The sequence below is a fragment of the Malus domestica genome, chromosome 12, assembly GCF_042453785.1.
Source record: "Malus domestica chromosome 12, GDT2T_hap1".
Lineage (NCBI taxonomy): Eukaryota > Viridiplantae > Streptophyta > Magnoliopsida > Rosales > Rosaceae > Malus > Malus domestica.
In genome coordinates, this window is record NC_091672.1 from 22,736,903 (window position 1) to 22,764,084 (window position 27,182).

A 27,182-nucleotide genomic window follows, 5' to 3' on the forward strand; every position below is an offset into this window, starting at 1 on the left:
GCTCTCAAGCATCCAGGTTCCCGAAGAATCAAGAAAGCCTTCTTCGTTCTTCGTTCATCGTTCTTCCAAGATCAAGCCCCGACGGCCCTTGGATCAACAATCATCCACCTTAAAGATCAAGCCCCGACGGCCCTTGAAGAAAGCGTTCTTCGTTCATCGTTCTTCCAAGATCAAGCCCCCACGGCCCTTGGATCAACAATCATCCACCTCCAAGATCAAGCCCCGACGGCCCTTGAAGAAAGTGTTCTTCGTTCTTCGTTCATCGTTCTTCCAAGATCAAGCCCCAACGGCCCTTTGGATCAACAATCATCCACCAATTCAAGATCAAGCCCTGACGGCCCTTGAAGAACTTCCACCAATTCAAGATCAAGCCCCGACGGCCCTTGAAGAAAGCACCATCGTTCATCATCCGTTCATCCAAGATCAAGCCCCAACGGCCATTTGGATCAACAACGTCGACAAATCCACACATCCAACCGTTCTTCAAGATTAAGCCCAAAAGCCCTTGAAGATCCGTTCATCACTGTTTTTCAAGATCAAGCTCAAAAGCCCTTGAAGACCCGTTCATCACCGTTATTCAAGATCAAGCCTTAACGGCCCTTAAAGAAACACTCATCCTTAACATCAAGCCCCAACGGCTCCTTGAAGATCCGCTCAAATCCACCTTCAAAGATCAAGCCCGCGGTCCCTTGAAGAAACTTCCAACAGTTCATCCAAGATCAAGCCTCAACGACCCTTGGATCAACGAAACATCCACAAATCAACACCTTACGGAGATCGAATCAGATGATCAAATTTGAGAGAGATTGTAACCCAAAATCATCAAATACAAATATTTGTTTGTGCACGTTGTTCTTGTCTCTTTCGTTTCAGGAAAATTTCGTGTTTACAATTTCATGATATGCATTGTGGTATATTGTTGAGACATAGCGATTTATGTGATGAATATTCGAGTGTAGTGATATGACGAACTACGAATGGCTTGATCCCTATTAAGGGTATGTAGGTAGTCTAACGAGAAGGTTAGATGCAACCATAAAGTATATGAAAAATTACTATGCAATTCGATTCTCGAGTTGCGATTTGCCATATCCCGGAGGTGGGGTATGTTGAGATAAGGGTATTTAGTGATGTCACGTGTCGATTTTAGACGTATGTCGAGATCGGGGTGTGACATAAGACCTCTTGGTGAAAAGGAATGCTACTAGACCATAGTACTAAGTGGCAATTTGAATATTGAATGGGAGGTAAGCAAATACTGAATAGGAGGCTGGTTATATGAATATGGGGCTACAATGGTACATAATACCTAGTGGTATGAGTTTTATGCCGGTATGAGTTTAATGTGAGATTTAACTATTGCCAAAATTCAATAAATCTCTCGTGCAAAATTTAATCGTTAATTTTCTAAACCATTCAGTAACACATACCATAAAAGAAAATTGATGAACTGAGCATATGTTTTGGTTCATTTCCTCCCTGCAAAATATTGCCAAATCTACAAACCAAGAGCCTAAAAAGGCAAGAGTAGCTTGGAGTTAGAAGAAGCTTTTGTGGTCCTTGTGTTTTTATTTCAGCTTTAGTCTTTTCCCCTTAATCATAGAGAGAGAGAGAGAGAGAGAGAGAGAGAGAGAGAGAGATCTTGTTTCACTATGCACAAAAGGGCAAATACCAAATCAGAAATGTAAAGATCGCCCACATAGTAAAGATCATTGGAAGAAATACTTGATTTTTGCACCTTTATTTTCCCCCGTCCGCACTTATTTTTGCTTTTCGAGCTAAAATTAATAGGTAGTGATATTCATATACATCTTTTTACTTCACATACATGTTTGGTAACTTCTATCATTTAATTTTTTTTTAATTCATTTAATCCGACAGTCAAAAATTGAAGAAAAAAAATATAGAAGATAAAACGATGTATGTAGATAACATCATCCAAACTAATAATAGAAGATACGAGAAAATGAGTGCAAAAGAAAGAAACTAAAAGAGCGTGAAGTTGTGAACATGTCTACGAGAATAAGCCCAAATTGGAATATGACAAGGAGAAATCACAAAGAAATGGAAATAATCCCGGAAAATGAAATAAAGGGGTCCAAGTTTGTTTTCTCCGCACATTTTATTAGAGGTAGGGTTTTTCTCTTGTCGAGTATTGTATTAGTAGTGCGTGGTCCATGCCGCCTGTGATAGTGTTGAAATTTGAGGCATGGATTTATGGAAAGTCAAGCCATTCACAGGGAACCTGCTTCTGTCATGATCACGGTCATACTGCGAATATATTGGGATTCATTAATCAAAGATTTTGTCTAATCCACACTGTATCATTCATTCTCTTGTTTTTGTTAATGATTCTTGTTTTATTTAATTAATTTTAGGAAACGAGGAGCAACGCAAAAAGGAAATGAGAGTACAAAAATCAGTTCTCATAACTCTCTTTGATTATAAGGTAATGGGCAAAAAATTGTTGGGATGCATGGTTAAAGGAGCGTAAATGGACAAACTAATCCGAGCAATTTAGTTTGGTTTTTACATTATAAAAGGTGAAATTTTAGATCGAGTTTGGTTCAAAACCTATTTGAGACAGCCAAAACCAAATCAAATTTCTTCCTTAATTTTTATTCTTAATTGTTATTATTTTTACTCTTACGTTATGCGAATTTGACGTGATCTCTCTCTCTTTCTATGTCTCTCAGGGTTAATCCATATTTGATACATGTAATATTTCCTTAATTGCTTATGAAGAGAAATGGTAGAACCAAATCAAACCAAATTGACTACCAGAATAATCAATTTGGCTTGACTATGTTAGTTTGAAGGTTAATCCGAACTCATCTAAATTTGGACGTTATGTTGTGTAATTTGAAGTCTAAATTGAACTCGATTTGTATTTTGAGACCTACACTAAACCTGATGCATAAATTAAGGCCTAAACTGAACTTCTATCTGAAAACCCCTCAACGACTAGACTTAGGTTTTTCAGCCATCTATTCAAACAATCACCTATACCTTTGAGATTAACAAAATTGATTTTTTTTATCGATTGGATAGGTTCTTCCTTTTGTTTACCGTAGTTGTACTTCTTTCCTCTTCGTAACGAGTAGTTACTTTCACAGGAGCATAATCTATTTTCTAATAGCATTTTCTTTGCTTGGTTAGATTCCCGCGCAAAAGAATTCACTCCGAATAAAAGAGTATTCAAAAAGGGGCAAGAAAGAAAGAAGCTAGGCTTCACCCAATCATCCGATCAAATCTTAAATTGTGCGCGCCGGATCCCTTGGGTGTCATATTTTGCCCCAATTTACCATGCCTCAAACTGTTACATCATATTCGGATACATAATTTGATACTTAAGCTAAATCAGAATGAGTCGTATTCATATAAATCAGCCAAAATGAGACCAAGGTAACTTTTCTTTGTTTGATGGTTTCAAGGACAGCATATATACAAATGGATATGTGTACTTTGGGTGGATTATACAAAGAAAAAAAACAAAGGTTAAGTCCAAGTTAAGGAACCTTAAATCCGAATAAAACCAAAACAAATGAAGAAAAATCCCAAACATTGTCGTAATCCTAGTCGTAATCCTAGTCATAGGCCAGGTGCCTAAAGCCATAAGCCCACCTCCAATCAGACCGGCCGCTGACATAGCCAAGGGAAATTTTCGGGCCCCACACATTTCATAGGGATCCGTGATAAGGGAAGAAGTCTCCTTGTGGGACCCCCGATAGCCACCTCCCCCTACGATGATGTGACCCCTCCTTCAACATCATAGCCTCATACCTATACACTCTTCGCTCCATCTCAGCCGTCCGATCGAAAAACCCTCTCCCTCTCTTTCTCTCTCTAGCTCAGACTGACAGAGTCAGCAAAAGCACAGTGACAGTGTGAACGTTGCAGATTTGTCTCTGTCCTCTCTCACCTCTGAATGCTCGCCTCCTCCGCCTCCGGCGGAACGAAAACGCAGCCTTTCCCACGCAAGCGGATCCCAACAACGGCCGTTTGAACCGAAACCGCTACAGCGGCGGCGCTCGCGGCTTTTTTCTTCTGGCGGTAAAAAAATTTCTTTGCTTATAATCTACGTTGCTTCGCGGTTTTTTTACTCTTTGTTGTTACGTTTCGGATCTGTGTCGGAAACGACGCGTTTCGGAGAATGCGTTTCGTTGTGAAAGGAACTTGTGCTTTCTTTCGTTTCTAGAAAGTTCGTTGTGAGAAACATGTCAGCGCATTTGGAATTATTTGTGTATTTTGTGCTCTGTTTGGTTGCCGAGAAAGTGGAAGGAAAATAAAGGACGAGGAATCGTTTTTGCTACAAATGTCGTCGCTCGTCATTGGAAACTTGCGAAAGGAAAAGGCTTTAGCTTGGTTCTTGCGCGTTTTGCATTTTCCTACATTTTCTTTGCAACCAAACAGAAAACAAGGGATTGAAGTTTTTTCCTTTCTGTATGAGCTTTGTTAGATCTATGAGTTTCTTGCTTTCAAGGTGGCATTCATGTGCTTTGATCTTGCATTTAATCTTGGAAATTCCATATTTTTAAGATGAAATAAGAGTTTCATGAAATAACTATATTTCCTTTTACGTAGTTCTCTTATTTTGTTCTTAATCTGTATAATTTGTGACAAAATTGGAATGTGATATCGTTCTTCGCTGTATAGCTGCCATCCGATTGCGATTCTTCAAACAAAATTGTTCTTAATACCGTGGTCTTTCAGCCGAATTTTAGATCCTGGCAAATTTTCGCAATGGTTTTGCCGGTAATGTGTGAAAGTGAAGCTCGAGAGTTATAATGCAATCTGATTGATGTCTAAATACTGGCTTTGTAGAACCTGCTGAAGATATGGGAAGTACCTCAAAAGTGCAAGACAATGTTGTGCAGCGCCAAACTAGTCGAAGAACAAGACATGTAGAGAAGGCGAAGGTGAGAACTGGTGTTGGTTTGCAGCAGAATGATGTGCATTGTAAAGCAAGAAAAGATGCAGGTGATGGTGCTGTGGACCAAGAAAAGTCTTCGGGAAGTCAAAATGGGAAGGGGAATGATGCAGCTAAAGTTGATGAGCTGGTCAAGCACATGTCAAACTTGCCCGGTTATCTTCAACGCCCTGCGAGAGGAGAAAAAAACCAAGAGAAGGTTTTGAATGTTGGGGTTTTGGATTGGGGTCGACTAGAGAAATGGAAGCACAAGCAGAAGCCTTTTCCTGAAAAAGTTAGCGGCAGGTCATCCTTGGAAAGGGCTATTGGATCATCTACATCATTTGTTGTCGTTCGCAATGGGACAAATGCTGAGCAACCCTCTTCGCGTTCTAGTGTCAAGTCGTCTCAAAAGAATGGCCTTTCACAGGGTGTCAAACCATCTGTCCGTAAAGATATGCGCTTCCAGGACTCCAAAACTGCTTCAAAGAATGCCATTCATGGGCAGAAAAAGATATCCTTTCCCAGGTCTCTTGGAAGAAATCACTCAGATATGATGCTTGATAAGGGAAAGGGAAAATATTCAGATAAGAAGTTCCCTTCAGAAATGGGGAATGCAGCGGCAAACTTGAAAAAGTATGGAGTGTCATTTGGTCCAAAGGACAAGGTTGGCACAGGGGATGGTCGAGCTATGGAAACAGAATCAGATATCAAGAAGAAAAATAATGATCAAAGAATCACTACGGAAAAGGGAGCTCCATCGCCTAAATTCAGAAGTTATGATGCCTCGCTGAGTTCAAAGGGAAAGACAATTGCTTGTAATGATAAAACTGAGAATAGGGTGGAAGAATTGCACAAATCAAACATCAGCACAGCTCATCAACACTGCCCTGCTGCGGAGAATACCGTTGTTCTTTCTCCATCAAAGGAACTGCCCCAAAATGACTTTCCAGAGGTCCTCCAGCTTTCACAACCAAGAGCATCAGGGGATGAGTGTATGACAGAACCTGATAAGATCAGCTTCTCGGGAGACTTTTCTACCAAGGAGATGGACTTTGCAGAACTCTGTTCAGAAGTTCCTTCTGAAGTTCCACACTCATGCCCCTTGCCTTCTGTAGTTGACACTAATACAGGATCAAACATGGTACCGAATAGCTCAATCAACGGTAAGAGTGCAGGGCTTAACTTTGTCCCAGCTCACATGCGCCAATGCTCAAACGAAACACAAGACCTCCTATATGAAGATAAATTTGTACAGAAGAACAGTTCAGAGAAAATGCTTACTCGTTCAAGTTTTGATACTTCAAAAACATTGGATCAAGAAGATGTTGAGCTAGCAACTAGAAAAGGCAGAAGCCCAACCCCCCATCGCCGGTTTAACTTCAGCTTAGAACGGCTTGGTAGAAGTTTAAGTTTTAAGGAAAGTTCAGATATTCCGCAGTTAAGTTCCACATATATGACAGTCAAATCAGGTCCTGTGAGATCCGGAACTTCTGACTGTCCAGATAATCCAAACAGAGAGAAAGCAAGTACTCATAACCGAGCTAGGTCAAGCCCGTTAAGAAGGTTACTAGACCCAATATTAAAGCACAAGGAGGCAAATCTACACCATTCTGCTGAAGCTGTTAGACCCCCGAAATCACTTTTTAATTCCTTCGTCCCCAAGCCAATTAATATCAGCGAGTCATTACAGAATCTGAAGGCTGAGGCATCATGGGTTAAAGCATCTTTGCAAATAACAATCAAGAATGGACTTCCTTTGTTTAAGTTTTGGGTTGACAACATCAACTGTTTTGCGGCAACCATGAAGAATTTATCATCTGGGAAGGATGACTTCTGCCAGTATTTTACATTTTACTGTATTAATGAAGCCAAGAAAAAAATTGGTGGCTGGATGAGTCAAGGAAGTAAAGGCAAAAGTTGTCGCTATGCCTACAATGTTGTTGCTCAAATGAAAGTTTCTAGCTCCGACTTATCTGATGTTAACAGGCAGGACTTAAGCAAGTGTGTGGTAAGAGAGGCTGTTATGTTAGGTGTTGATCTAACACAAGCAGATCTAGAATCACCAAGCGTCGTACCACATGTGGAGCTTGCTGCTGCTGTTGTCAAGTTACCTAGGAAAGACTTGAGCCATTCTGAACAGCAGTGTGACGAGGAAGTTATGGAGAAGAAGGGCTGCGCCAAAGATTCATCCGAGGATATCTGCTCTTACAGCTGGGAAGATAGTACTATAGTCATACTTCCAGGTGGAGTCCATAGCTCACCGAACAAAGGAGCACCTTCACCATTACTTGACCGTTGGAAATCTGGTGGGTTATGTGATTGTGGAGGCTGGGATGTTGGTTGTAAGCTGCATGTTCTCTCAAACCAGAACAAATGCTGTCAGAGTCCAAAAACATCTTCCGCATGTTACCCTTTTCCGGATACTTTTGAACTATTTGCTGAGGTATGATTTTTGGTTTCTGCAAAGCACTGTCAATATCACACATTTGATGGTGGTGTTTTAGCCAATTTACATGTTGATTTTGTATTTCATTTCAGGAGGGAGCTCAGGAGAACAGGCCAATTTTCAGTTTGGCACCAGGGAAGGATGGAAGCTACTCGGTTGAATTCAACACGTCACTTTCTTTGTTACAAGCGTTCTTCATCTGTGTTGTCATAATCAGCAGTTGCAAACCATCAGATCTTTCAGAAGTTAGTAACATGACAGAAGCGAAAGATTTCCAGGAACCGAATTTGAATCAAAGTAATGGAATCCAGGTGACAGGGCCGGCAAAGTATGCTCCAAATCCACCCATGTCCCCTGTTGGGAGGGTCTAGCTTTGTTCGAGGAAATCCTTTTTGCTGTTCGAGTCCAACAATCGATGGTTTGAAACACATCAGGAAACATCTCGTAGCCAACAATCCATTTGTCGTGTGAATCCATGGATGCTCAAAGTTTTGGGGAGACTTGCATGTTGTTACAGAAAACATGTATGAGTACAGCCGTTGCTCTTTTTGTGCTGGTTTTACTGCATTACCATGTGTAAAGGGAAAAACTCAAAAACCGTTCTTCGAAATGATGGTGTAAATATACCTATGCTAGGGCATTTCAGATATGACAGTACTAATTCTCCATGCTTACCAGTTCTGTTTAGATGATGTCATCAGGCTTCAAGCCATTCCTCGTCTCATCCTTACTCATCCTTGTTTATTATTAGTTTTTTAGATTGAATAAATCAAAGGAGGGCGGAAATAAACAGGAGCGTGTAGAAGGAGAGAATGGGTGTCCGGAAATCATTTCCGGCTCAGAAATTTGGAAAGTAAAGGTTCTCAAAACCAGAAAAATATAGTTAACCGAAATTCGAAAATGCGATATAAGCAGGGAAGTCGTACATTATAAATGTATTATAGTTTGTAAAATTCACAAGTCAAGAACTGAAGCATGGTGAATACAGATAAACCATTTACCATCAATTTTCTCAAACACATTTGTTGCAAACTGTCCCCCCCAACTGCTGCCCTTTGTCTTAACCAATTCCACACAAGAAACATACCCGACATCCGCTCTAACGTAAACATTAACGTCTTTCAGCTCAATCTCTAGTGGAAATTCGTAGTTTGCCCACACATAGTCCCAGCTAGTCATAACATCTTCGTAACCGTAGATCCCACATGCACCCGGGTGCACGCAACAGACTTCTTTCCTTTGGGCCCATAGGGCTTGCATGGCAGCTAAATCCCCAATCTTGAATGCCTCATAGAATTGTGCATTTGCTGCTCTAACAGAAGTTAGACTATCCTGCATCAGAAGTTTGAGGCTGTCACGAATTTGTGCTGCTTTGGCATAGTTCTCTTCTGCAATGGCAATGTCTAGATCACGCTCTAAAGTTTGTGCATCCAATATGACGCTTTCGCCGCTGCTTGAGCTTTCCTTTGAGTCATCGCCTTTCACATTACAGGGTCTTAGTGACCGCAATCGAGAGGCCTGAACAGAGGATACTGCACTGAAAAAGTAAGAATTAAAAGCATTCAAACCGACGTTACATTGCATTAAACGTCAATGTACTCCATTTATGGGTCACGTCCTAAACAAAGGTGCTCAAGAAATGCATATAGTTTATAGCTGCAGGGATAATATTCTTACTGGACTCTTCAGTTCGCAATTTGAGCCGAAGATAACCAGGAAACAACGGAACTTTATGCCCCTTTCCCAAAGTCTTTGCCACAACTAAATTGTTTTTCCTTGAAGAGGGTGAAGAAGGATGATGATTAAGCTCCCTAAGAGAAACATTGCCCTAACAACATAAAGATCCAAGTAAGAATAAATCACACAACCTTTAAAATCGGCATCGAAATAAGAATGCAAACAGTAACAAAAGATTTGATTGACAAATTCAACATACTCCACTCGTTTCTCTCTTAATCTTCAAAACACTCAATCCAAATATGAGATTCCCAACACTCAATCATGACATGGAAACTCGGAATCAAAGTGATCTTGTATCAGATGTGGATTAGGTCAGTTCGTTAAAGCAATGCGCCTGCCACATTGCACCAGAGTTCGAATCTTCTCCCCCATACAATAGAGCAGTTTACAATAAAATTGTACCTTTGAAAAAAAAAAAAATTTATATGCATACCAAATAAGCGTTCTTGGTTTAATCATCATGCATCAACCACTTTGAAGCTAATTAGTAACTTAATCAAACGTTACGAACCAATCTTTTTTTCAAAACGGGGAACATACAGAGCAAAATACAAACTAAACGACATTGATATGCAAGCATAACTCACATTTACGCAGAAGCTAGATCCATGGAGCGCCATGAAAACAGATGAATTTCTGCAATCCAAGCACAACCCAGAATTATATGATTAGAAATATGAAAAGGGTAGGGATAAGGATATAGGGTTAGGGCTTAGAGCTAGGGTTTTGAGCTGTCGGAGGCTCCTGCTTTTAGGCTTTTCGCACAGAGAGAGTCCTCTGCAGGAAATGGAAAATTTAGAGTGGTGCGGAGGGCATTTGAGGGAATAGAAAAATTGGCCCAATAAGAAGATAAAATGGGCCAAGACAGGTTTGTTTGGGCCTGGGCCTAAACTTTAGACCAACTCTGGACCTTCTAGAAAAGAGGTCGTTTTCTTTCTGGAAACAAGGAGGGATTTTGAAAGATACTTCCGAAGACAAATTACAAGTTAGCTTAATCGCGTAATGGCTCCAGAACATTCTAAGAATTTTAAATTGGTGGCTTTAAAATATTAATTTAATTAATTCTTAAGAAAACTTCATTGACTTGTTAAAATTTTACGCGTCGTTATATTAAAAAAATGTATTTAAACTTATAATATATTTAAAAATAAACGTACCAACTTTGGTATGTTTAGATTCTATTGGAGGTAATCAGACACACCTCTAAAAAAATTATAGAAAAAAAATATTTAATCAAATTCTTAAAAGGAATAGATGTTTAATTAACGAAATTGAAAAACGAGACGCTTATACCAAAATACTACTTAAATATTAAATATATCCATTTGCTTTGATGTTTTATTATATTTTTCTAGGAAATTTCAATTGCTCAAACTTACTTCATCGACAACCAATTTTCTTGTTATTTAAACTTGGAGGGGTGGACTAATCCCACATTCTCACATGGCATGTTTGATGTGACTTTTCAACCCCCAAGATTTCTATACAATCAAACTTATATTGTATCGAGTTGCTTAAATTGTACTTTGTCAAACGTCAATTAAGACATTTTGGTCCAAGATAATTGAATATAGTTTTGTGAAGAACGCCATCCGTACATTCAAAAGTCTAGATAGAGATGTGGTCAAAATTGGAAAGCTCTTGAAGCTTTCATGGAACGAATGGCATCTAGTAAGCGGGAGTTTTTTTTTTTGTTATTGTAGGAGATATGTTTCTGATTGTATGCTATAATCTCCGCCAATAAACGGCAAACACTAGGTTGTTGATGTTGATATATTTTCGTTTCTTTATAAAAATGACTTACAAGGACGGAGCTTGCTATAGGCTCTCATGGGTTTTAGCTCATCTTAAATGTAATCTACACTTCATGCTCTATAGATATCAGCCTAGCCTTATACAAAACGAGAAATGGCAAACACACACATTTTTTATCTTCTCATACATTTGTTTTAACTTTTGGTCGTTGAATTTGATAAATCAAACAAATCAACAGACTTGGTTTAACAAGAGTATGTGAGAAATTAAAAAAGTATGCTATTATTTCTTTATAAATTTCCAATTTTGCTCTTGACTTCTTCATGTAACGAGTCTTCCAAGTCATGTGATGAGTCCTAAGAATATAGAGAGGTGGGGGTAGGGGTATGTCGGTGTCGCCCAAGTACATTATTTGGCAGACAATGGGATCTTTCATCTTTTGCAAGGTTGTGGGCAAAAGAGGGTACTCTTAAGGAAAAAGCTTGAAATAATTTCACCCAAAATTGTGGAATTGCAAAGTACATATTTGTTAAGGTAGTAAATTGACTATTCGTTGTGCACCACCAAGTGGTTTGTTAAGTTGTCCCCTTGCCTTGCCTAGCTTTGACACCAAGAAGCTGATGAAGCCTAACAAATGGAAGACTACATCATTGTCCATTCAACTACATCAAGGAGCCAATAACAAGCCTCCCAAAACTCTAGAATTTTTTAAGTAGTATGTAAATTATCGTTCCACGCTAGTTACCAAAGTACAAACTACGTAGTAAAAAAAACTGTAACCATGACTATGAATAACATTACCAAAAACTATCAGAATCGCATTGTTTACTGATACTTATACTAGAACCAATATTTTCGTAAACTCGAAGTACCAATATATGTACGTGATATTTTAATCTCTATGTTGTGACAAAATTAGGGTTTTGGTAGATGGGTAGATCTAATTATCTAATAGCTATATATGTTTTGAACCTGTCTTTGCCATACAATAATTAATTGACAATTAAATGTAATATAATAGCACTAATAATAAGCAAATTAAGGAAGGGCACATAGATCTCTTTCTCGCAGAAACCCCCAAACCCCAGCCTTTGTCGCCGACTCCTTTCTCTGGTTGGGGTCGGCAGGCATCCCCTTGCTGCTACCCCTTTTCTTCCTCCTCTCTACCCTCTGATCTTCTTTCTCACCCCGCTCCCCACTCTTCCTTTCCTTCCATCTGATCTTTTTTCTCTCCCCGCACCCCCTCATCCTTTCCTTCCTTCCCCTTCTTCCCTGGGATTCGCTTCATAGTTTCTTCCTCTTTCTCTCATGGGCCGAGGGACTCCTCTTCTTTCCCTCTGTTTCTTTTCCTTTTCACTGTTGTTGTTCCTTTATTTCTCTACTTTTCTTTCCTACGTTTCTCTAGCCTCTTTGAGCCTTGTCTCAACCTCTCTAAGCTTGTCTCAGTTTTGGGTTTTATGCCCTTTTTTACCCCCGATGTTTCTCCCCGTCGTCAATCCTTCCCCGCCGACCTCCGCTACTCGTCCCATGGTGTGTCTCATTCTGGCAGTGCACCTTGGTGTTGGGTGGTTTTTAAAGTGCGTTTAGCACTATTTGGTAGGATAATGGAAGCACTTTTTGCGGGGGGTGGCTCGCTCACCCCCATTTTCCGTTCATCCAGTTTGTTCGTGGGTTCTTTCTCTTGGTGGGGGTGACGGATCGGCGATGGCGGCGCAGCTGGGGTGGTGGAGTTTGTTTTCTTTCAGATCTAGGGTTTTTGTTGATGTAAGCTTGCTCTTTATGAGCTTGTCGGTTGTTTTTATTTGTAGCTTTTACTTGTATATGGCTTGACTCCGAGCCTTCCATTTCTTGTATTAGTTTTTATTAATGAAAGTTCTCAGTTTGTCAAAAAAAAATAAAAAATAAAAAAAGAGAGGAAGGGCACATAGATATATATGGGAATCTTGGGCCTCCTTGGCACGTGACACGTTGCAATCACGTGGAAGAAGTCGCCGTGGCCGTTTATTGTCTTCAACCTTAACCCCCAACGACGTTCGAGTCTTTGACCAATCATTCACTCATATTGATTAGGTTCCCCCTCCTAATTTCAGTCCATTTTGTTCTGCCCCTCCGCACGTTGCTATGGTCATATGACCAAACTACCCTTTCCTATTTACTGTTTCTTTTCTTTTGATTATATTATTGAGATAATCAGAGCAATAGTTCCTAAATGTAAACTTAATTTGAGCTTTGGTTATTGAATAAAAATTTCGTAAATATTAGTTTCTGAACTTGTCATAACTTCGTTAGAACTTCTATTCATTTTTTGTCCACTTAAACTTATTTTGGATGGAAGTTAACCAAAGAACCATTACTTCAATTTTCTAAATTAGATATTTGTCATTGGATTCAATGAATTTGTAAAACACATCAAATAATTTTTTTTAATTATTTTAGCCGTTAGATTTAAATTTCAACGGTTCCAACTTTCCTTACCTTTAGATTTAATCATATTAAATCCTAGCAACTAAAAAAATACACATATATTGTGGGTCAGACCACTAAAACAGGAAGTAATTATGGGCTGAATTTACCCCAAAAAATGGGTTTTCTGTTAAAACTCATTTTTGGCCCAAGAGTTTGAGCAAGTTGGAATAGGTTTAGTCACTAAAATTTGAGTTTACGATAAGGGTTACAGTATGTCTTAGAAATGAAACCAATTGTTCTTATTAATCTATCATTTTTAGGGATAAAATATTTAAAAAATCGAAAGAATAAAAAAAGAAGAAAAAAATCCTACTAGCCGTTGTGCTCATGTAGCACAACCTAGGTTGTCAGATTGCAAAAAAAAAAAAAAAAATTATTGTGATTTGGTTAAAAAAATGTTTAAAAAAATTTACACTATAAATTAGACAAAATTATTACTAAATCATGGCATGCGGCGCTACGAGATTGATTAAAATTTTTATCCCGATTTAAACATAATATTATCTTTTTATTTATGCAACTGCCTGAACAATTTATTTACAGGATAAAAATGCACTTAGACAATTACTATCCATTAAGACAATAATTATCTATTATCCATTTAACTTAGCTATCATTGCCCTAAAGAGTGAAACTGCTTATCTATCACAATAACTGTATTTCTTCATCTTTTTAATGAAATTAATCTTTTTGAACCAAGAAAAATATGGCACAAGAAAATAGAAAATCAATACAGAATACAAATAACAACAATCCCATAAATAACTGAGTAGCAAAAAGAAAGAAAAAAGAAACTTCAAATTCGAATATGTACTCAATGAGACTCTCTAATATTTAGTGCACTCTATGTATGATTATATAAAGAATGCAAGTTATTTTAAGTGATTATAGGGGCTTCCCTATTTATAGAATGTGAGATACCTCTTTGGAAAGTATGTGACTATTCATGAAGATTCAAAAATTGCAACACTTCATTTAAGTAGACATATATTTCTACCAAAAGGATTTATTTCTAATTTCCATTCAATTAATAAATTTAATATAATAATAATATTATTAAATTTTCCAACAACTTCCCACATGAATGAAAATTGACTCAATACCATGCAAATGACAATGCAGACACTAAAGAGAGAATTCGGTAGGAAAAGTACCACATCGGGATATGTGGCTTTTGGCTTTGAACATTCCGTAGTGAATTACTATCGGATTTACTTAACTAATCAGGGAACGCGATGTCTTGAACTGCTCAGTCGTTTGTGCAAACCAAGACAATAGTAATCACACAATACCTTTCTAGACACCCCATGGTTGCTCGGTTGTGTTCATTTTTACCCTGAATAATTCTTGGTTTCTTATGAGTGCTTTTAGAGAACTAAGCCCTTCAAAAAATTCTCACAGAAACGGCCCTATTCCTCACTCCAGATAGGTGACTTCCTATTAAGAGTATCTTGCAATACCCCACTTGTTATTTCCAAGTATAAGAATCATTAAAAGCAAAGTTTATCCTACATACATTGCAGATATCACTGTTTCATCATAGGACATGGGTAGGAGGTAATCTCCACAGTGCCTGCATTGTCACATATTAGTAGTCTCAAGTGTAAAGGTTTTGTTTCAAAATATGGTAATTTACATTCATGTTACGTGGACTTGAAAATTAAACTCCCACCACCAATCAACCCTTTACTTCTTTTTTTTTTTAACAAACGATGTTATCTACCATAAGGGAGATGAGTGGGCTCTTCACAATGTGCTAGCAATAATGTAGTTCAAATTCGTATTTGGCGAGAATCAAACCTAAAATCTCTCACTTACAAATGAAAAAGAATTTGACTAGACCGTATTACTAAGTGGTCAATCAACCCCTTACTTTGTCGGGGCCTTTTACCTAGCTTGAAACGACACGCATCTTTTAAAGATAATATATCTGGTTTCAAATCTTCATATTTGAGTTTGGGATAGAATGCATCGGGTTATCTTTTATTTTGGGCTAAAAATGTTTATTCCGTTGTTTTATATATATATGTAGCTCGTTTAGATATACTTTTAAAATGACTGAAAACGTTTTTGGTGAAAATGTTTTTGGAACCAATCTTTAGTAAATATGCAAGTAAATCTTGGAAAAGCACTTAAAGTGTTTCCTGAAATAAGCACATAACTAATGCTTCTTGCAAAAAGCACTTCAAGTGCTTTTGGAACCCTAAAATATGCTCTCTAAAACGTGTAACTGTTCTAGGGCTCATTTAGAATGCTTTTAAAATACTTGGAAGTGCTTTTAGTGAAAATATTTTTGAAACCTATCTTTAATAAAATGCAAGTGAATCTTGGAAATCACTTGAAGTGATAATCATATAACTGGTGCTTCTTCTGAGAAGCACCAAGCACTTCAAGTGTTTTTTGAATTCAAAAACATTTTCTCTAAAAACGCTTTCAGTCATTTTAAAATACTCCCTCTACGTGTTTAGCTTGCTTCCCATTTTTCACTTCCATTTTTTCCCCCTAAATCTTTAAAATTTACTTAAAATTGTTATTGGCATGAATAGATTTAAGGGTTAACTACGCAACATTTTAAAGTGATTCCAAATTAGTCTAAATTGTTATTGGCATGAATAGAATTAAAGGTTAAGTATAGATAACTACGCAACATTTTAGAGTGATTCTAAATTGATCTCAATCTTTTAAAATATTCCAACTAACTACCTAATGTTTTAAAAATTGGACAAGTGAGAACATTATCAATATCAGGTGAAGTCGTTACTAGCATTAAATGATGAGATGGATAAATACTGAAGTTAGTTTTCACTAATTGTCTTTTTTGAAGCTCTAATCCCCAAAATTGACCATTTTTAGTCAAGTTAAATAGTAAATTTACGTAGCTAAATGCATCAATTTGGATATTAAAAGCTTCATAGATGACTTCAGAATTAAAATACGTTTTAATATTTGTCCAGATCATCACTTAGCACTAGTAAACCTAACAAATGTCATTTTTTAAAAACTTTAGGTAGTTAATTGGGGAAAAGGATCCTCGTTGGATCATCGCCGGATTCTTTTCCTAAGGATCCTAGGGATCCCGCAGTCGTGTACTTTTATTGTACATTGTACTATCAATTTTCGTTAGGTACTATTTATATTTGAATTTAAAATTTAAAATTTAAAATAATTTATAATTTCACGATGTACGATGAACGAACACGGTTGCGAGATCCCTAGGATCCCCAGGAAAAGGATAGAACCAATTTCAGTATTTAACCCAAGAATTAATATAATAAAATGGAATTAATCAATAATGAAACTCCAACATTTTTTTTGGACATGGATCCGGAAATCCTAAACCACCAAATTCATTGACTATTGAAATTTGATCAAACAACTAAAATTATTATAACTTTTAAAGTGGGCCGCTGTTTATAGTCGTTGGATCAAATTTCAATGATCCATATACATAGATTTGGTGGATTATGATACATGGATTCAGAGAGGATTAATGTCCATTTTTTTTAAGGAAAACTAATGAAAAATGATTGAAAACTTTGAGTTTTAACGATAAAGACAAAATAAAGGGTAAAGTGAATAGTATCATGATTGACTTTTTAGTGTAAAAATGTGATTTTTCGTTAAAATGAACAGTACCAGAAGTTTTTTGTTAAAATTCTATTTTTTTTAATGAAATGAAAATTTTAAATTTAATGAGCGGACCAGTGAGTCCGTTATCATCGTTTACTGAGCCCAAACGGCGGGGACCAGAGTCAGTCATTTCCCACTAAAATCAAGGACATAATCGTAAGTTGGCCACAGCCTCCAAACTTGATCCCATAAATCGTTTGATTAAGAAACTAAACAAAAAAATTAGTAATTTCATAAATCTGAATTTATAAAAAGAAATATAAGAAAATAAAACAAAATTAGAGCAGGCCGTGGCCGGACTATTTATTTACCGCCTTCCTCAACAGTAAAAGAAAAAACTGTGATACAAAATTATTATCCCTCTGCTACTTAGTATTATATTTTAACAGTATTCTATTTTATTTATAAATAAGAAATTTTAAATTTAATTTTCGTCAAATATAAATTTATTCTACAACATCGTTAATTTATCATGAAACTAAACTCACTATCATTTTTCAAAAAGAATAAAAAATTGCCGCCCCTCTTTTATTTATTATACTTTTTAAACCGCAACATTCAGTTACAGTTACTGTTTCGAGAACGAGAATATCTGCTTTTACCTCGTTTTCTCAAAATTTATTTATTTCCCTTCTTAGAAAACAAAATAAAAAATAAAATTACTGTTAAGAACAAGAGAGAGAAAGTGACGAGAGAGAGAGGGGTCGGCGATTTCCAGTAAATTAAAATAAAAAGGAGGGATTTTTCTTCTTTCCCTTCTCCATTTCGCTCTCTTTTCTCCCATCTTTGAGGTTTGCGTTTGTAGAGAGAGAAAGAGGAGAGGGAGAGAGAGGGAGATTTGGATTTGGATTTGGGATTTGGAATTTGAATTGAATTGAATTTGGTGGTAGTACTTTTCTCTCTGTCTCAACTGTCGCCCGCGTGTTCAACTCGCGTGGTGGCCCAGCACTACTCGACAGACGGAAGCCAAACACAAAGGAGAGAGAGAACTAGAAAGAGAAAGCAAAGCAGGAATCAAAATTTCAAAAGCCTTTCCCTTTTCTTATTCCTCTTCCGTTTCGCGATTCATCAAAATTTGTACGCGTTGGATGCTCTCTCTCGGATCTCCAGGTCGCAATCCGTGATCCCCTTCAGAACCCACCTATAAAACGACCCCGTGTTGCTTCCCTTCGTCTTCCTCCTGGCATTCGATTCGATTCTGGAGGTGCCCAGCAATCAATCATGGAGGTGTTGAACTTGTGAAATAATATGGAAGTTGTGGTTGCGTCAATAAGAACAACAAGAACAATAACAACAACGAGTGGAAGAAGATGACGCTTTACATTGGCCGCGAGTCGTCAAAGGTTTGCTCTTTTTATTCACTTTGCAGTAATGCCCTTTTGTTTTTCCCTTTTTTAATTTTAAAAAAAAATTGAGTTTTTGCTTTATTTGTTCTTTACTGATGGTGGTCATTCTTTCTGTTTTTCTTTTTTGGGGGTCTGATTTGCGAAGCTCTGGAAGAGAATCTGCGCTGAGGTAGTCACCGAGATCAATCTCCTCGCCACGAATTGGAAGTATCTTCTCGCCGGTCTAGTTTTTCAGGTGCTTCTTTGTTCTTCTATTCGTCTACCTTTTTGGGTTTTTGAAATTCGGAGGGTTCAGGTGAATTTTGTTGAGGATGATGAAAAATGGGTCAGCTGGGTTTTTTCTGATTGGACAAGGGATTTAGCAAGATGGGATTTTCGCTTTGATGGAGAGAACAGAGAAAGTGGGAAGTTGGTTTTGGTAGAAAGTTTCGATCATGGTTGGTTGCATTGTGAACTTTGAGAGAAGATGTATACTTTTGAGCATTGTAGGAAGTTCCTATAAGTTTATTAGTGTGATTAGTGTTAAACTTGAAGTTCTAGCAAATTTCATCTCCAATGATTGATGGGTTTCTATGAGTTTCAGAATAGATGAGAAAAGTTCCCGTGTGATCGTTGCGATTTTTAATCTTTTTCTCATGTTGATAATTTGCTATGTGATCTTTATATTTCAAGTCTATTTCATTTGCAGTACATACATGGTCTAGCTGCTCGAGGAGTTCATTATATACATCGGCCCGGGCCAACGCTCCAGGATGCTGGTTTCTTTCTTCTTCCAGTTCGTACCTATCATTTTTTCTTTTTGAAACTATATACTGTGAATTTGATCATACAAAGTGCTTTCCTATATTTATTTTTTGGTATTTTGGAATAATGAGTTTTGGTGTTTTTGTAGGAACTTGGGCAAGACAGAGCCTACATCAGTGAGACCCTTTTCACCTTCATCTTCTTATCTTTTGTATTGGTAAGGTTCTTCTATGTTGTCTTTGTCATATTGCTTTCATCTCTATCACTTAATTACATGTGCCGGTGTTCTGTTCAACGTTGGGAGTTGTGGTTGTGGATATATTGGAGAAAACGGTGTGTGAAACAAAATACATGTTGTTTCTGATATTAGGATGCATGGAAGGCATCAAGTCCAATATTGTAATTTACACATTGAGATGTGATGATTTATTGTTTGAATGTTGATTAAAAAGTGTTTTTCGTTTCAATGACTATTGATTCTTCTGTTAACTATGATGCGTATTTGTGTTCAGAAGGCCAGGATATAAAAGTGAAATGAAACATTATTTGGTGGTGACTTAATCAGAAGCAGTTCTTCTACAGCACTAAAACCTACGCGCTTCAGAATTAATAGTGTTTTCCTGATTAAGTTTTCCCAATTTCTTTAACAGAAAACGCTATGGGACGTTTTTCCTCCCTTTTGATAGTTTCTTTATTTAATATTCTTCTTTTCCTTTTAAGTTTTAAAAGTTTAGGCGTGTTTTATGCAATACTATCTTTTAAATTAGAGCACTTAAATTTAACATGTTATCTGCTGTCCATTTAGGGTTTTAATTTTTCTTATAAAAAAAAAAATAAAAAATTTAGGGTTTTAATTTTATTCCCTATGAACTTTATAGGGTGTCTTTTCCTTTGATTTATTAATATGTCTTCATCTTATTGCGCACTATTATTGTGGTTTATTCTCTAACAAGTACCAGTCAAGCTTGTGTGCTTTACAGAAAAGTTCAGTTTTATTTATATTTTTCCTCATGTGGTGCATGTTCTGTTGCAGTGGACCTTCCATCCTTTCATTTTCAAGGGCAAAAAGATTTACACAGTTCTCCTCTGGTGTAGGGTTCTAGCATTCTTATCGGTAAGTGGTGATAACAGGTTTTGAGAAGTTAGTTCTGTGATAAAACTGAGAAATATTGGTTCATTTTGGTTTGATATGTGAACTTTTTGTTTCATTTACATTAGCTTGTACCTTGTCTGACGAACTCATAAGAAAATTATGACAGTTAATTTGTTCTTATAGTTCATTTGATGTTTTGAACCATAAGATTTCCATTTTTTTCTGCCAATTTTGCGTCATTTCATGAGTTCCTTTCTTTTCTAAGTGCTGTTAGAGAGATAAATCGGGTAAAAAAAATTTGTTTTTCAAAAAAGAAAATAAGGGTTTGTCATTTAACTTGTGCCGTGAACCCATGTTTTATAGTCATAATCATGTAGTAGTCTAGGCACGGGGATTCAACAAATATATTCCCTACTCTGACAGTTTCCACTGTTTATTGCAGGCTTGTCAATTTCTGCGGATTATCACATTCTATTCCACCCAGCTTCCTGGTCCAAATTACCATTGTCGAGAGGTAGGTTGGTTGTTTACCTTCTTGTCGGTTTTGTTGTATACCCTAGGATGTAGTAGAGAGTAGAGATTACATTTTATTTATGTTTGAATTTATTTCTCAATTGGCGGGGTACAAAACCCTCCGTATGTTGTAATAAGCTAAGAAGCTTTATTTTAATTGTGCAGGGTTCTAAACTTGCCAGGCTGCCTCCTCCGGAAAGTGTATTAGAAGTCTTCTTGATCAGTAAGTATCTTCTTGTAATCTGGGCATTTGGCACATTGCTTCGCATAATACGTCTTTGTGCTGATTTGTGTTTGCTAAATATGCAGTTCCGCATGGTGTACTTTATGGTTGTGGTGATTTGATTTTCTCATCGCATATGATATTTAGTCTAGTCTTTGTGCGCACTTATCAGAAATACGGTACACAAAGGTAAGCATAGCTTTGCTTCATGGCTAACATCAATTTTAAGTGGTTGTTATTTGACGTACTGCTAAGATAAATGTGCTGCTTTTGATTTGTTGATCGATGCAGGTTTATAAAGCAGTTAGCTTGGTTACTCGTTGTGATCCAGAGTTTCTTGATTGTGGCATCGCGCAAACATTACACGGTTGATGTTGTTGTTGCATGGTAGGAGATTTTTGCATACTTTCATCTTTATCTATGTTATAAAAGCATGTAAGTATTGTTTCTAACTTCTTTATTTGGTTGAACAATATGATCTTCTGCAGGTATACTGTTAATTTGGTCGTATTCTTTATCGACAAGAAATTGGCAGGTTAGGACGCCTCCATTCGTTTTTTGTTTTTTTTCTGTTTTCTCCATATTTTTGGTTGCCAACCAATGAGCAGTGTTAATAACATAATTATAATTGCAGAATTACCTGACCGGACCAACGGAGCTGCATCTCTCTTGTTACCGCTAAGCACAAAGGACAAGGATGGTAAGACCAAAGAAGAGAACCACAAGCTATTGAATGGAATTGTCGGAGACCCTGCTGATCGGGTATAGTGAATCTTCATGTTGAGTAAATTCTATTGATATCATCATATCAGCACCATTTTGTGATCTGGGCAACCATCTTACAAACTTTTTGCTGTTATATATATCCAGAGACAAAGAACTCAAGTTAACGGCAAGACTCTAGATGATGTAAACACAGTACATGCCGATGCTACAACGAACGCTGCATAGAACTGAAGGATTATGTCGTTGCAACAAGGTGACTTGATGTGATTTGTTTAATAGGGGCCCTGGGTTTGAAAGGTTGTGTATCGTGTGTGTACGGGTTCTGTGCTGGAAACACGACGTGATTTGTATTCTAATGGAAAAGGGATTGGGGTTAGTTTTCGTGTTTTCCAGTCCTGCTTTTGTTCTAGTTCAGATCATCATATAACACCAGCATCTTCAGCATGCACAATAGATATTACATGATTTTCCCTTCAACCTGCCGATATAATCGGCCGAATAGTCTGGTTAAAGAGGACTTACCTACCTGCACCTGGAATATTACTGTGGCAGTACGGCAAACCAATGCACATTACCATGTTTTTAATTTGTTCCAAAGTATGTTATTGGTTTCAGATACCGCCACAATAGTATTCCGAGAGTTGGACATTGTATTAGAAGTGGACAAGAGGGGAAGAGGGCACGTGATGGTATATGTGCCACCACCCCCTACATTGTTCTGCAGTTTTTCCTTTTGAGTTGGAAGTTGGAAGGACCCCCTCCCCTACAAAATTGAGACCTCACCATCACATGTGCCCTCTTCTCTTATCACGTGGAGGGATAACGTGCTTCCTATCTTTTAATCTCCTAACAAAACTCAAATTCTAAATGCGGTTAGGTTGCATTTTCTTTAACATGGGGTGAAAAAAATTTGGTATAAAAGTTGGCATGCTTACACTATAATGGTCCATGATTAAACCCTATGGGGGCGTTTGTTTGCCCTCGTTAATGTTCATTGGACTGGACAAAATTAAGGGTCAGTCCAGTCTTATGTTTGTTCCCAACAAGGATTAGCTTTAGTGACACTAGCTCTCACTCACCTCGACTAAAGGCAAGACTATCCGGTCTTAGCGAGTACCCTCGAGAACCATGGGACTAGCTAAGACCATCTTCTATCTCATCCTTGTCCTGCTCGACGACTACTCACGATCACTCCTCGTGACCTTCAACCACACACTGCCATTAACTTTCCGATTCGACTATCTTTCAAATACGTTTCACAACCATTTTTCACATAAAAATATACCAAACTGAAGTTGGGAGTGAGGGGATTCCGTTTCTACCTGAATCGAGGCCAAAAGGTGGTTGAAAATTGGCCCGGAAGTCTCAGCATGTTTGAGTTTCTTCGAATCCATGACAGATTCGAGCATGCAAAGCTTCGATCTGTGTCTAGGGATGGTGAGCATTTTGTTGGTGGTGCTAACCTCATCCAATTCGACGAGGTTTGGCCAGAAAACATGATGGAAAACCTGCAACTCGTTGGAAAAAATGGAGATGTGAGGTTCCGTCGAATAACACAGAGCTAGAGCGAGGGAGAGAGGAGAGAGAGACTGGAATCGAGAGGGAGTTGGACAGAAAAAAGAGAGAGAGATAGAGACTGGAATTGAGATGTTTAATCTAGGAGAAGGAAGGGTGGGACGGAGAAGGGAAAAAAAGAGAGAGAAAGAGGGAGAAAAGGCTAGGATAATAATAAAATATTAATATTTATTAATTAAATAATATAATATTATTTATTTTGCTTTTTAGTCCGACAATGCACCAAACTTCACTAAGCTAGTCCAACTTAGTGCTGGTTTAGTATTGATGTGCTTTGAAAAAAAAACTACTGTCAGAATAAGCGGCTGTGCTGTGAGAATAAGTGGCTGTAAAATGAATCAGCAGAGTGTTTGGTAAACTTTTTTGTAAAAATGCTTTTGGAAAAAAAAACAGTCTGATAGTGTTTGGCAAACTTTTATGTAAAACAGCTGTGACTGTATGAAATGACCAAAAAGGATATAACATGAGTTTTTTTTTTAAAAACCTGAAAACCCACAAAAGTCTCTCTCTCGGATCGGTTTTTCCCCCGTCGGAGGAAACCATTTCTAGGGTTTGGAGATCCCCAAATTGGGGTTTGCGAGGTCAGATTTAAAGGATGCCCAACGCCTGGGAGCTTCATTCGAATCAGAAAATTTCCAGTTCTTCTACCCACAACCCAGAAAACCCTCAAGGCCGACACCCTTACCGTCTTCAACCGCACCCTCGCAAGGACATGAAGCATTTCGACAGAAAACCCACAAACCTAGAATACCCACAACCCAAATCCGATGTCCGCTCCATCCTCCTTGACCCCACCATCGGCGCACTCTCTGGACTCCACCCTGGAGGCATCCTCGTTGACATGACCACCTCCGAACCCTCCCTTGCTGTCAAGATCTCCTCCCTTATCGTCGACTCGATCTCCTCCCTTATCGTCGACTCGATCTTCGCCCACAAGTCCGGCGTGGGTCTTTTCATTAAAGGAGCACTGTAGCTCCGTGTGCTTTGAAAAAAAAGCCAGTTTTCCAAAGCAGCAAATAACTGCTTCAGCTTTTCCTTTGATTTCAGCTTATTCTCACAGCAGCTTCCAAAATAAGCCTTTTTTTTTAGTTTACCAAACACCTAAAACCCTCACAGCTTTTTTTCATGGGTGCTTTTTTTTAAGCACCTCACTCCCAAACCACCCCTTAGTCTATTCTAAGCCAGTCTAGCTTAATCCCTCAGTTAGTCCAGTTTGAGATAATCCGGTAAAACAAACGCACCCTAATATCTCACTGCTTCATCATTTCAACACAATCCTTCCGTTGAAATCAATCCTTTATGTATCCCAACGCATTGCGTCGGTCACTCACAAGAATCATATAAATCTCATTTTCATACTAGTTTCATCTGTGTATTAGTGCCTCGACGCAGTGCGCTTGAAAATTTCGCGTCCCAAACCATGTTCTTCGATCAAGCTTATGCACGCATAAGCGCATGTGTTCATGTCAAACATATAGATGAATGGTGATTTGAACCTAATCCATGTAATTAATCATTGCAAACAAGGTCCTTAAATTCGTTCTTTTAATAATTGTATTATTTTTGCTTGGTTATATTATTGTTTGAAAGATTTGGGCTAGATCACAGAAAAATTGCTTGCTAGGCCATGTGAGCTTTTCTGCTGATACTCGACAGCATGGAGGCCCCAATGTGCCTGCCTCATCCCTCTCTCTTCACTCATGAGTTATATGAGAGGCATAATGCCACACTTGGTTGCCATGGCCAGAAAGCACGCAGGCGCAATTTCAGCTGCAAAAAGTTGGTCCATAAAGTGTATTATTTGTCCAATACACAGTTGTTATGTGATCTGGTAATATGAAGAGCAATCTACATGATACAGGTAGATTGTAACTGAGTCGTCTTGTGTCAATGAGATAAAGTCGCGTGTAGAAAAACGTAAAATACAATGTGGGGACAATACAATGACAATGCACCTGTGTCGTAAAAATCGTTGTCATGTGAAAGAGGTGAAAAATCATGATTGAGGCATGTCTAGGCTTTTAAAAAACCCACAACTTTTCTCCATCGATTTGCTCTTTTTCTTTCTTTTTAATGTGTAAAGGAAGGGGTCCTCTAGACACCCATATGGGTGCATGTTACACTGTTACTACTTATAGCAACACTTGGCACACTATTGTCTGATCAATCACGCTCATTTTTTTTCTTTGTTTGGAGAAACATGCAATAGGTAAAAGGTTGATCTGGTTTTTCCCAAAAAGAAAAGGTTAAATTTGATCGACTAAGCCTTCTACAGTAATTTAGGTGAATGTGATACCATACGTAAGAATTAGCCATCGTGAATTTAATTTGTATTACACTATTGTTTTAGTGGTGTGAGTTTGATACTGATGAGTTTTATATATTAAATACAGGACCCCATCTACAATATTGTATAAGTATTACACTCATGAGATTCACTCTCGTATCACTTAAATTTTCCGACCTATTGTAAAAGTTTGCTTCCTATATTATTGGTAGCACAATCAATTTCCCGGTCTAATATGGGAGTCCTAATTCTCTAAAACAAGTAAGTTAAAAAACTGTTAAGTAACAATGAAAAGTTGCTTGTTTGGGCACAACGTGCATAGCCAATTTTACCCAACATCGGACTTTCTATTGCTACAATCTGAAGACGGGTAAAAAGTTAAAAACGATTCTCCTTCTATAATTTGGAATTGCCACCCTTCCAAAAGCCAAAGGAACCTAGTCAAGGTACAACTTTTGTTTTTCTTTCTTGTCTTGTAACGAGCGTATCTCTCTCTCAAATATACGTGTCACAATAAAAGAAACTATATCCAATGAATGACTGGGCATATTTTCTTTGCTTGATCAGCCTCCATCATGTAAAAATCATCAAATATAACGAGCAAGAGGTTGAGATTGCAAACACGTGGCCTGCGTATATCAGTATTAGGTATAATGTCAACAATTTGAGAGGTTTTCTCGAAGGACCCTCCTTTGTCATGTTCAGAGTAGAAAATATAGTGAGCCTTAATTGCATTAACAAATTAATTACCCTTATTCATAATACAAGAAGCCACTATTTTGCAATCTACTTTGTCTTTAATACACACATTATCGTATACAATTGATTATATAACAGATTTTCTCGCATGACCACTTTATGTTATGTAAAGATCAGTAAATATTGGCGCATAGACGTTAAGATCGCAAACACGACTTCTGATAGCAGTATTAGTAATTGTATTAACAAATTAATTACCCGTAATCATGATACAACAAGGCATTGTATTGATGGAATATCTCTACCATTAAAATTAAAAGTCATCATCTTTTAAGCATAAAGAAAGACCAATTAGGCCAACGTTGTCACGCATCATAACTGTGGATAAAGTTTTGTTTAATGCCAAGATTGTCACCACCAACTACCATCAATTCCTTTGTTTGTCAACATTTTGTAACAGGATAATGGCCTCCCTGAGATGGGACCCTACTTGTCAATTTGTGAAAGAAAGTGGGGAGATCATATAACGTGTATAAACTGATGGGGACTGAACAAAAGATAAAATCCAATCTTGAATATCTGAAAAACTTAAGTAGCGGTGTACGACCACCTTATTGTGTACGTGCCGTTTACAAAATCATAAATATTGTTCAAGTTTAGTTCTATCTTATTTAAAACAGGTCACATTCGGTGCGAGAGCTAATCTAGTCACGTATTCTAAGATTAAGAGAGATATTAGGGCGTTTTTACGCATCCGTAATCGGAATGAGAATAAGAAGTCTAATTCTAATTACGGATCATTCTTGTGTTTATTAAGATATTGAGAAATTAGACTGTGTGGGGCCCACATAAAATATGGAATTCAAACTTCCTTTTGTTTTTTGGAGGAATTGAATTCCTTGATAGGAGGTGGGAATGTATGATTTTTACCAATTATACCCCACATATTTTATAAAATGCGAAGTTTGCCCATGGTGTATTTATAGTAGTTTGGAGATGATGGCCTAAACAAAAGCAGTTAGAGAAA

At 37.6% G+C, this 27,182-nt stretch overlaps 3 protein-coding genes across 3 annotated transcripts; 2 read left to right on the forward strand and 1 right to left on the reverse strand.

The window, feature by feature from the left end:
- Window positions 1-3,805: 3,805 nt before the first annotated feature.
- LOC103450507 (uncharacterized) lies at window positions 3,806-8,032 on the forward strand. Its single transcript, XM_008389872.4, has 3 exons — window positions 3,806-4,053; window positions 4,825-7,355; window positions 7,451-8,032. Exons 2-3 carry the CDS (start codon window positions 4,839-4,841, stop codon window positions 7,727-7,729), a joined length of 2,796 nt encoding a protein of 931 aa, XP_008388094.2. The 5' UTR covers window positions 3,806-4,053; window positions 4,825-4,838; the 3' UTR covers window positions 7,730-8,032.
- A 227-nt stretch (window positions 8,033-8,259) lies between these two features.
- LOC103450508 (F-box protein SKIP8) lies at window positions 8,260-9,912 on the reverse strand. Its single transcript, XM_008389873.4, has 3 exons — window positions 9,686-9,912; window positions 9,036-9,186; window positions 8,260-8,890 (listed from the first exon to the last, which is right to left on the reverse strand). The coding sequence occupies exons 1-3, from the start codon at window positions 9,716-9,718 to the stop codon at window positions 8,313-8,315; spliced, it is 762 nt and encodes a 253-aa protein (XP_008388095.2). The 5' UTR covers window positions 9,719-9,912; the 3' UTR covers window positions 8,260-8,312.
- A 7,710-nt stretch (window positions 9,913-17,622) lies between these two features.
- LOC103430400 (phosphatidylinositol:ceramide inositolphosphotransferase 2-like) lies at window positions 17,623-22,071 on the forward strand. Its single transcript, XM_008368538.4, has 12 exons — window positions 17,623-18,292; window positions 18,441-18,530; window positions 18,984-19,070; window positions 19,188-19,256; window positions 20,073-20,153; window positions 20,575-20,646; window positions 20,811-20,868; window positions 20,955-21,057; window positions 21,160-21,255; window positions 21,357-21,403; window positions 21,503-21,630; window positions 21,739-22,071. Exons 1-12 carry the CDS (start codon window positions 18,260-18,262, stop codon window positions 21,817-21,819), a joined length of 945 nt encoding a protein of 314 aa, XP_008366760.2. The 5' UTR covers window positions 17,623-18,259; the 3' UTR covers window positions 21,820-22,071.
- Window positions 22,072-27,182: the final 5,111 nt, after the last annotated feature.